This window comes from Misgurnus anguillicaudatus, chromosome 19, assembly GCF_027580225.2.
Source record: "Misgurnus anguillicaudatus chromosome 19, ASM2758022v2, whole genome shotgun sequence".
NCBI lineage: Eukaryota > Metazoa > Chordata > Actinopteri > Cypriniformes > Cobitidae > Misgurnus > Misgurnus anguillicaudatus.
The window spans coordinates 28,026,001-28,037,125 of record NC_073355.2 but is presented as its reverse complement, the minus strand read 5'-3'; the positions used below and the strand labels follow the sequence as shown (position 1 = coordinate 28,037,125).

General features: G+C 37.1%; 3 protein-coding genes across 3 annotated transcripts; 1 reads left to right on the top strand and 2 right to left on the bottom strand.

Annotated features, from left to right (window-relative positions):
• Window positions 1-183: 183 nt before the first annotated feature.
• Window positions 184-4,204, bottom strand: c19h16orf89 (chromosome 19 C16orf89 homolog). The gene is made up of 8 exons (XM_055194117.2): window positions 3,925-4,204; window positions 3,322-3,474; window positions 3,097-3,247; window positions 2,261-2,378; window positions 1,967-2,129; window positions 1,785-1,889; window positions 1,568-1,645; window positions 184-1,473 (listed from the first exon to the last, which is right to left on the bottom strand). The coding sequence occupies exons 1-8, from the start codon at window positions 4,091-4,093 to the stop codon at window positions 1,370-1,372; spliced, it is 1,041 nt and encodes a 346-aa protein (XP_055050092.1). The 5' UTR covers window positions 4,094-4,204; the 3' UTR covers window positions 184-1,369.
• Window positions 4,205-5,179: 975 nt separating this feature from the next.
• On the top strand, window positions 5,180-8,245 carry alg1 (ALG1 chitobiosyldiphosphodolichol beta-mannosyltransferase). Its single transcript, XM_055194114.2, has 13 exons — window positions 5,180-5,592; window positions 5,751-5,828; window positions 5,915-6,018; window positions 6,199-6,347; window positions 6,434-6,523; window positions 6,603-6,713; window positions 6,837-6,958; window positions 7,039-7,077; window positions 7,185-7,244; window positions 7,323-7,433; window positions 7,517-7,631; window positions 7,716-7,791; window positions 7,888-8,245. Exons 1-13 carry the CDS (start codon window positions 5,319-5,321, stop codon window positions 8,023-8,025), a joined length of 1,467 nt encoding a protein of 488 aa, XP_055050089.1. The 5' UTR covers window positions 5,180-5,318; the 3' UTR covers window positions 8,026-8,245.
• eef2kmt (eukaryotic elongation factor 2 lysine methyltransferase) lies at window positions 8,212-10,129 on the bottom strand. Its single transcript, XM_055194115.2, has 8 exons — window positions 9,806-10,129; window positions 9,663-9,725; window positions 9,504-9,584; window positions 9,295-9,396; window positions 9,078-9,211; window positions 8,710-8,957; window positions 8,434-8,583; window positions 8,212-8,360 (listed from the first exon to the last, which is right to left on the bottom strand). Exons 1-8 carry the CDS (start codon window positions 9,929-9,931, stop codon window positions 8,260-8,262), a joined length of 1,005 nt encoding a protein of 334 aa, XP_055050090.2. The 5' UTR covers window positions 9,932-10,129; the 3' UTR covers window positions 8,212-8,259.
• Between the last annotated feature and the right edge of the window lie 996 nt (window positions 10,130-11,125).

Here is an 11,125-nt window from a genome sequence, read left to right as displayed (position 1 = left end):
TACAATTCACCAAAGAACATTTTAATAACTTATACTACGCTGTGTTTGCAGGAAAATAATAAAGTACACCTCTAACTACAATTTTTTTATCTCTAAAGCATTATAATTGTACAGTTTGGATAATATTTTTCAGAATTAAAAGGCATGGTGATCAACAGAATCGTTTTTTCTTTACTGTATGCGACTCTATTTAAAGGTATTTTACAGTAATTTATCATCTAAATTTGTTTTTCGGACTATTTGCTCATCTCTGTTCATTATCTTTAATGCAGTTTCAGTCCAGCGGAGTGTTGTCACATACACAACACACATGCCACTTAGCCATTTTTTGAAGAAAATAGATACAGAAATTCTAAAGGTTTTGTGACATAACCCATTATTAAAGGGATTGTTCACCCAAAAATGAAAATAATGTCATCATTTACTTACCCTTATGTTGTTCTAAACCTGTATGAGTTCTTTATTCTGTTGACCACAAAAGAAGATATTTTGATAACTGATATCTTCCTATGAATGAAAACAAAATAAACAAACTCATGCAGGGACATGAAAAATAACCAAAGAGTTTTTATATTTTTCCTATTTAAACCTTCACGCCTCTGCATTATCATTGTGTAAGACAGACGGAAAATTAAAAGCTGCGACTTTCAACTGGCATTATAATCAAGGACTCCGCTGATGCAACATGGCCGCAGCAGGCGCAGCGATACTACGCACCGACCGAAAACAGTCCCCAGCTATTGAAAGTAACCAAGGGGACTATTTTCGGTCAGTGCACATCATCACCACGCCCGCCGCAGCCATGCCACATCAACAAAGTCCTTGATCACTACGCCAGAATGAGAGTATAGTTCCTAGCCATATCTGCCTAAAAAATTGCAACTTTTAATTTTCCGTCGGCCTTAGTACACGATGTAACTACAGAAGTGTCAAGTTTTAAATAGGAAAATATCGAAACTATTTGGTTATTTTTTAGCGCGGTGCTAATGGTCTAATCAGATTCAATGGATTGTGCTAAACTATGCTAAAAATGCTAGCGCCAGACCCGGAGATCGGCTGAATGGATTCCAAAACGGTAAGAATCAAATGTTTAACCCTAGGGGAGCTTTGGAAAAGTGAGTCGGACCGAGTACCAAAACACACTTGTAGCCAATCAGCAGTAAGGGGCGTGTCTACTAACCCACATTGTTGTCTGGGTTGCGTATGTGTGGGGCTGGTCTATAAAAAGAAGGTCCAGATTCTATTGGGGTAGGGGCGTGTTTGTTATGTGATTTCAAATATCAACATTGGCTTTCAGAGATCATGCACCCCGCCTTTAAATGACAGAATTTTCATTTTTGGGTGAACTATCGCTTTAGAAATTGTCCTTCTAGATTAATGGCCTCTTCGTTATGTCCTGCTCTGAAAGGTAATAGTTGAGAAAACCTCCTAATGCACTCACTGCAACTCCTGTCATATGACTTGAGCAGCCATCTATGAAAAGAAACGAGAGTTAGTTTTAGATAGATTAATATAAAAATGCAACATTAAGTATTTGCTTAAAATAAGTCCAATCCCAAACAAGCACCGTTTAGTGTTTTCTCTCTTCTTTTCACCCGTTTATGGGGTGCATCCAAAAATTCCTCGAAGATCTGGGCGAGGTCATCTTAAAAAAATAAATACATTTAACATGTTACATAGTCATAAAGGGCGTATCTAAAAATGTTCTGTTTAATGTCTATACAGCTGCTTGATGTTTATGTTTCATAGAATAAGAATATTTTTCCGCAGTTTATTTAACTCACCTTCTTTGCCAAAACAACCCACTTCTTGATCTTGCCATGTTATTATAGACTGTAACCAGTCTAATTTATAGAAATCTGAGAATCCCTCCAAACCACATAAAAGAACTGTAAAAAATAAAAATACAATAAGTGTAACAGACAAATCTTGTTCAATTTTTTCATAACCTTTGGCATATACTAACTGTTTTCTAAAAAGATGTCTTGCATTTGGCCAGTAAGCCCAGTTTTGAACATATCCTGGTTGCTCTGTATCATGTTGGAGCAGAAGATTCTCTTGTAATGTTCCACAGTTATATTGACACGAGACAATCTCATGTCCCCCTTCAGCATTCTGGAGCATCCTTTCTAAGAGGACACAAGTGTGAATCTCAAAGCAAACAGATGACTGTTCACTTATGCACTGCAGGATTTTCTTAACATATGGTAAATCATTTTAATAAACTAGTGTGAGCGTAGAGATTAATATGATACTTTACCATTGTTCCTATCATGAAGTAGAGGAGCTGATGGGAAAGGGAATAGTGTGGACAACCGAATTGTGTCATTGCATCTCTGCAGGTCTTAGTCACAATACATGGCGTTCCATTGTCTTTCCTGAAACAACATAGTTGCAGGAATATTTTGTTAGCAAACATTTTAAGGAATTACAAATTCATAATTACTCTCATACCATCCTAGATGTATATGACTTTTTTCTTCAATTGAACACAAAATAATTTTATATCAAAATGTTATTACCTTATAAAGGGGGCTCAACATGGCAAAGCTTCAAAAGCACAAACGTCTATCATTAAAGTGATCTAAATGACATCAGTAAGTTAATGAATATTTTCTAAAAATCTGAGAGAAACTATTAAAGGAACAGTATGTAAGAAATGTATGTCAATTAATAATAAAATGGCCCTGATATGTCACTAGACATTAAGAAATCATTTTCATTTGCAGCCCTCAACTGATGTTTATGTTGTCATTTTGTGTATTGACAACCAGTTGTGTAGTTGCAGTACCAGTTGAAGCCACAAGTTTTGTGATTGCAGTACCAATTTTGGCCACAATCCTACATACTGTTCCTTTAATATTTTGATCTTCTATGGAAACAGATCAATAATTCAAATATGGCGGCAGGATGATGCGCTAATGTTGATTCTCTCGGTACTTGCATGTCTCGTCGTGACTATAGTTGTCATATGTGTTTCATCACAGATTTGATTTAGAAATTTTTAGATGAGATTTTGTTATCAACGTGAGGGTGAGAGAGCAATAATGAGAAAAAAATTAATATTTGGGTATTCCTTTAATTCTTAACTCTTACCATGTTCCAAGTAAAAGAGTCATGCATTTGTCACTCAGGTGCTCATCATAGCACTCCATAGACCTCACTGAACTATAAACCAGTGAGGGGTCCGTTAAACTCCATTTTGCAGGCAGGGACCAAAAGGAGCTGTCCAAGATCGGCTCAAACTCTGTAGGAAAAATTCATTTTTTACATCTTAATATAGAGCTTTGGAAACAGATTGCATTTTCTACCAAGTTTTACCTTTGAAATATTTATGATCTGTATCCTGAAGAGCACTGACAGCAGCAGAAAGGCTTCTGTTTAGTCTCTTTAGCAGAGAAACTGCAGCTGAGCGCTGAGAAAGACTCACGAAATCCGAGTGCGGCCAGGTGCGCGTCGCCTCCAGAAGCTGCGCTGGATACGAAAACAAAAAAGGTCCAATCATGTGGTGCTGCGCAGGTGGATCGACGTATGACATCAAAGCACCGCGAGAGAACCCTGGAATCGCTCCTATCGCGGTACTTTGATGTTATATGTCAATCGGTCTGCGCAACGCCGCAAGAAGTGGAACACGTCAAATGACGACTGTTGTATTAACAAATAGATATTCGGTTGATTTAACAACCAGGCCATAATCACATAAAAACGCATCTCATGGATCTTACAGCGACACGGTGTGTGTTGAGAAAAATATATATTTTGAAGAGAAGAATGCGACAATATTTCTACCACAGAGGTTTGACAGATGCACTTTACCTCATGAAGAACAAGTCATTTCGCCAACAGAATAAAATCATACGCTGTCACTCAAACAGGCTGTAAATAAAACGTAAAAATGTATTTAATCTGTAGGCTAACACCTACCTTCAAGGATTATGTATCCGACAACACCGTCCAGGTTGATATTTCTTCCCTGTTTCTCAAAGTATGTAATTCCCTTTGATAGACTCGTTAGTAAATTATCAATCACATCTTGTCTTGACAAATCAACAGTAGACGTGAGAATAAGAAGCAGAAAGAAAGGATACAACATTTTAAGAGCTTATGAAATATACGGGGGGATCGTGAATGGGAAAGTCTATGCGTCTACCCCACTGCTTTTCCCCTTATTTTCCAAAACGAAGCTGTTTGACTTGGCAAAGTCATCACGTGGGTCAAGTCCGCTGAGATTTAGGACTCTTATCCCTGGGGTATCACATAGTTTGAATGCTGTTGCTTATTTTGCTTTTTCATAATTTGCTTATTATTCATTTATTTTTCTTTCTTTTTTATTTTCTTTCTTTTAATTATGTAATAAACTACGAACTGTGATATACACAATTTGGCAAATTATTGTAAAAAAAAGTTTATTATTCTCGGCTTAAATTTTCTGATTATGAACATATTTGCTGTAACATTTAAATAATTTGGAAAAGTTTATATTTACCAAAATTAAAATAATCATGATATATTTTATTTGTTTAGTATGTAGCCTATTAGTAATATTCAGCAGTGGTTTGTGTCTCCACATGGATAGAGCCCCTAAGGCACTACAGTAATTCATAGGTCTTTTTGCCTTGCATTCCTCACACCCAGAGTTTCAAAATATTGATTGGGTTCAAATTTAAAGTGTTTAAAGTTGGGTATTATTTTTAAACATTCACATTTATGTACATTAAATGTACCTACAATGATTAAATAAATAAAGCACAAAATACGTTTTTCTATCTGTAAAGTTTTGTCATACAAAAATAATACACTTTTGCACCCAAAATAAATGATATCAGTTCCCAAAATCTCCATAAAAAGATCTTAAAGTCAGACCAAAATAACTTACACATGCGATCAAAAATATATGTAAAATATTTTTACAAAAAACACAGGTTTATTTAATATCTTTCTTAAACCTTTTAACTATCTGTTTTACCGGGTAAATGTTATCAACCTTATTAGTTCTTGTCGTGTCGTGTTTTTTATTTATATAACTGCTTCGAGAATATATGTGAAAATAATAACAGAACAGTGAAGAAAATAACAAAACAGTAAAGAAAAAGAAAAGGGTTCAAGGAAAGTCAATCGATATATAAAAACACCAAAAAGTGCACATACATTTAAAGTTTTAGTAGCCTTTTTGGTTTCTGGATAATGATAATTTAGTGTAAATTAAAAAATCTTGAAAATGAGAAAAAAATTGGTGATTTTCAGTCTTGCATTTGTGAGTTCGTGTCTCTTTAAATTTCCTGCCCTACATTCGGCTACGTCACAAAGCAGGAAACACAATGGCGGATGCCAATGCAGCCGTGGCTGTAGTTACTGTTTCATTGGTTCTTTTGGGACTTTTATCTGGGCTAAGTTTGTCGTGGGCTCTTCTTCCAGTCGCTGTAGTGGTGCTTATTTTTATGCTAGCCAGTGGTTTGAAGGGACGAGATGAATTTGCACATTTGAACGTTTGCGTGCTGGTGCTGGGAGATATAGGGCGCAGTCCTCGTATGCAGTATCATGCGCTCTCTTTCAGCAGACATGGATACAATGTCACCCTTATTGGCTTTCTTGGTACGTATAACGTTACATTGTTTTTAAACCCATTATAAAAAACAATACAGGAAACTATAACCGCAGGCTTATGAACTGTATGCTTACAGATTTGTCTTATGGATACAAGAGACAGGTGTATCAGTATCTCTACTAACGCTGGTGTGTTGTCTACATAGGTACTACTCCTCACCAGGACATTCTTGAGGATGAGAGGATAGACATACTTCCCATTTCAGAACTAAAGGGACTCAGATGTAATACAAACATTCAACGAAATAAAGTTTTTGCACAGTAACAATATTACTGCTTTAAACAATTTGATCTGCATCTTGCCTTTCAGTTGGACCTAAAATCTTCAGATATGTCTTTAAGGTGATACTGCAGTCTATTCAGCTCTTCTATGTGTTGATGAAGATTGAGGACCAAGGCTATATTCTTATGCAGGTATATGACACTTTATATTTAATATAAATCATGTTTACACATGATGTAAACAACTTTTTTTCTGCAAACAATTAGTTGTGAGCGATTAATTGTTATGCAGCTCTACAGTATATTACACTAAAACGTTTTCATGATAAGGATAATGTATGCAATTCTGAATGACATTTTTTCATCATGTAGAACCCACCTGGATTGCCTGGTATAGCAGTGGCATGGCTGGTGAGTCGTTTAAGAGGAAACCAGTTTATTATAGATTGGCACAACTATGGCTACACCATAATGGCCCTTTCTCATGGAGAGAAGCATCCGATTGTAAAGGTTGCTAAATGGTAAGCAACGCTTTTTAGAAACGTATAGAAACAGTGACTTTTCTTTGTAAAGTGATGTTATAGACTTGTTTAAACTTTGTTGGTAGGTATGAAAAGCTTTTCGGTTGTTTCTCTGATCATAACCTGTGTGTTACCAACGCAATGAGAGGGGATCTTCAGAAGAACTGGAATATCAAGTAAGCAAAACATTTTTAAACCAAATAATTAATCTTTTATTTAAATTACAATCCAGTTAATCCAATATTTCAATTGCAGGGCAACCACGTTATATGACAAGCCACCCTCAATATTTAGAGAAACACCTTTGAAACTTCAACATGAGCTGTTTGTTAGAATCGGGAATGTTTATTCAGCATTTAAACCGAGGTATTTGCATGTGGTTTAACCGTTTGCTTTCATTGCATACGGTTACACAGTGTATGCAAGAAGGTATTTGTCATTGCATAAATGTTTTATCATAAGATTATAAAATGCTGGGTAATTTTGCAGTTCTGATATGAGTAAGGAGCACACAGAATTGACAGCCTTCACAGAGCGTAATACTCAAACAGGAGCTGTGACGCCCTCTCCTGGACGACCTGCTTTACTTATCAGCAGCACCAGCTGGACTGGTCAGTTTTATACGTGTGCCAAACTAAGCTGTAGAAATATTGTCCTTTTTTATTTAACATTTGTTATATTCTTTCACCAGAGGATGAAGATTTCTCTATCCTTTTACAGGCACTTGAAGGTTATTTTTTTATTCTTTCTACATACATGCTACAAATCTGAAGCTGTTAGGCTGTAAATAAATAAATTATCTTAAATATTTGATTTTCTTTATTCTTTCTCTAATAGACTATGAGCAGTTTGTTGAAAAAGGGGACAAACTTCCATCACTGGTCTGTGCAATTACAGGTACACCACAATGTCTAATATCTATACAGTGAACTGTAAACCTGTATGTGTCTTACACTCATTGATGTGTCAATACAGGTAAAGGTCCTCAGAAGGAGTATTACAAGAAGCTGATTGACTCGAAAGACTTCAAACATGTCAAGATTTGCACTCCATGGTTAGAAGCTGAGGATTATCCTGTTTTACTCGGTGAGAGAAATAGCCCAGATCTTCGCATTTTTAGCAGATCTTCGCATCTTCTACATTTACCCGAGTATGCTGTTTTGGCACAGGTTCGGCTGATCTTGGGGTCTGCTTGCACACATCCTCTAGTGGTCTTGACCTTCCAATGAAAGTGGTTGATATGTTCGGATGTTGTTTGCCAGTCTGTGCAATACGTTTTCAATGGTAAGACTGAGACTAGTCTTTACGCATGTGTTAATTCTCTTACTATTTAAAAAAGCAACAACTGATATTCTATTCTGTTGGTAGTTTGCATGAACTCGTGAAACATGAAGAAAATGGGCTTATTTTCAAAGACTCCAGTGAACTGTCTGAACAGCTAAAGGTACGATATCTGTGACCTATATAAGATGACTTCCACACTAAATGTGATGTATCTGATGTTGTGCACAGCTAATTCTGGTATGTTGTATCGTTGTAGCTTCTCTTTTCAAACTTCCCAGGTGAACAGGGTAAACTGCGCACCTTCAGGAAGAATCTAAGGGAAAGCGGGCAGCAGCGCTGGGATGAGAACTGGGACCATAACGTCCTGCCTCTTATTAAAGAGCACTGTGATTGATCATCAGTCGAATTTAAACGATGGGTTTGTGCATCAGGCTCTCCAGTCCTTTGACTGCCATTTAATAGAAAGTTACTGTCAGGTATTTGCACAGGGTAAAAATTCTAAGCTGTCCTTATAGTGGGACAATAAGCATTCCAGCGATGCCATCGGAAAAGACTTGAACATGAGAAAAAGCACACTATGTAAATATGTAAATAAATATTTTATTACAAAATGATCTTGACTGTTTTGTCATACATGTATTTTAATGATTTCTATAGTGGAGACTCTGTTGTAAGGGAATACTAGGGTAACAAAATCTGTAATAATGTCATGTCTCAATCCAGCCTTTTCTGCAAATAAAAAACAAACATTTTATTCATCAAGTTACACACACATGCTTAAATCATTACCGAAAAGTCCTACCTAGTTCTGTCTTGAAGCAGTCGTATGTCTGTGGGTTGCGTACAGTAGATGCAATGTAAACATCAGGATGGCTTTCTTGAAAATTGCAGTTCAGAAGCCTCGCTAGGAGTCTCACCAGACAGCTAATGATATCAGGATCATAAACCACATCTGCATAGACACAGTTACTGTAAAGATTGGTTCACTGCCCATTTTGACCAACACAGACCACATTTGAATAGACACAATAATAAAACTAATCCGCTATGTTGTGTGTATTTATTCTCAAAATACCACCTGCGGCAATGATAGTGTTGGCTTGAATTCTTTGCAGCTGCTCGTCCGAAACATTTTGCCAGTCCACTTGCTCCACACACACAGACACGCTGTTACTGTGACACTCAGTTAAGCAATTTGCGACATTGCCCCTCAACCTTTGGAGCACAGTCTGGTGGCAGTCACTGAAGATGTATTTGGTTGGGCTGGATGATCGACACACTACAATGCCAGTGAGTCCGACCCCGCTGCCCAATTCGAGCACAGTCCTGCATGCACAGCACAGATCAACAGAATGACAAATAAAACAGTCTGGATAAACCTTTGTTTCTGGGTTTAAAAAGCAACAATGCCAAATTGCACAAAGTATATTAAAGTGATAGTCTTACTTGTTTTTAAAGATGTGAGGGTTTTCCAGAGCCCATTCAGCCAGGTACAACGCAGCTTCCCAGGTAACCAGACCTGTTGTGCCTTCAGAGATGAGAGCCACATTCTCTGCCAGACTAACAGTATCTCCTGTTGGCTGTCAGGATGCAACATTTTGAGGTGGGGTTTATATTGTATCAATGTCATTTTTATCTATCAATTAATGCTAATGTGGTCTACCAATAAGTAGGTTTTGTAGCACGTGTCCCCCTCCTGTGCGATCATGACGTCACCCAGCGCTTCGTACAGTATATCCAATGGCTCCGCCTCCAACATCTCATGCTATAAAATGAAATTGTCATTAAAAACCAAGCTGCATTTCAACAAATATAACACGTGCATACAAAATATGAATTTTTTTATGCGCATTGAAAAGCAACAAAGCCAACCCTTTTAATTAATTCGGTTAGGAAGCGTCTCCTGTATTTCAGGGAGGGGGGATTCTTGCGACAAATTGGATTTAAACACGTCTGCAAAATAAAAATAAAGATACAGTGTGAATATTTGAACTATTCATTCATTCATTCGTTTTCATAGCGACTGTTTACCTTCTCAAGAATCTTCAAAATGATGTCCGAAGTCTTTGATGTTTTAAGTTCCCTGTCTAATAACTACAACACATCACATTATTAATAGCATAAAAGCCTTACTGTAGGTTCTTAGTGTGTATAGATCGGGAGCAGATACTTACATCCCATGGAAAAGTGTTTAAAAGACACATAGCGAAGAAGTTCACTTGAAAAATGTGCGTGACGTCTTCAGTGTTATCACATGTGTTTTCTTGCTCTTTAACTGTCACTTGATGTGTATTGTTCATCTTTTAACAACGGTTTGCTGCTGTTGTTATTGTAGTCTGACAGAGTGGAAGACGCATGTGTGAATTTTACAGTGAATTTCTTTGTGTGTGTGTTTGTCCATAACACACGTTTTGTTTGGAGCGCCATCTGCCGCTCGGATGTGCATTATAGACTCATATATCTGGAGCGCCACCTGCCGCTCGGATCATTCCTGAGGATGATAAAAAGCGAAAACCTACTATTTATGGATGCTGCTGTCGAAACATTTTAGGACTTGTAATGTTGTACGTTGTCGTAAAACTTTAATTTTTTTTTTACCTCTGACAAACCAACTGATCTAGCAGATGTAGCACAGATTTGCTTGCCTTTCCAAAATAAAGATAAAAAATTTGTTTTGAGTTAAAGAAGAACGCCAAGAGAGGTCATACATATTCTTATTTTGCTTGCTTGTTTTCTCGTGACGACTTAATCTCTCGTGATCTCTCGATAAGTTGTTTTCTCGTTATCCTGACACAATCCAAATGTCATAATGTAATTTCCTCTCCATAATATTTCGTTTATTTTGAAGTGTTCTGATGATGCATATAAGTTGGGGTCTTTGCCGTTACCACACGTGTTGCTGATAGACTTAATAAATAGAGGGTATGCATATGACGTCACCGTCGGCGAGAGAGTCTGCGGTTACGCCCACTGAGTGGCAAAAGACAGAGCGGCAGCGTTTGAGTACAGCGTACATCGACGAAAACAGGGTGAAAACGCGTCGAAATGGGGAAAGCTGTTGTGCGATGGACTGTACTAACATAATTCAGAGCTATCCTTTTACAGACTGCCAAAAAACACCGAAAGGAGAAGTAAATTGATCGTTCATTCCAACGTCCACAGACCACAGGTGGGTTGATAAGTTGCGGGGGTCATTATCAAGCGGTTTTACGTTGTATGTTTGATGTTCGTGAATTTAGGGACCATCTCTAAAGTAATAACGAACACGTTTCTATATTCAATAGTATTTAACAGTTTATTTGAATAAATATCTAAATTCTAAAACGTGTGCATGAAAGCTGACAACAACATGAACACTGTACAGTTGTTTTGTGACTGTTTGTTGACTTTAAACAGCATTTAAATGGATTGACAAGTAGAAACGTATTATGGAGTTGCTGTAGAGACGGTCCCTAAATTCACCACTATCAAATTGTCAATTATTGACAAATCTA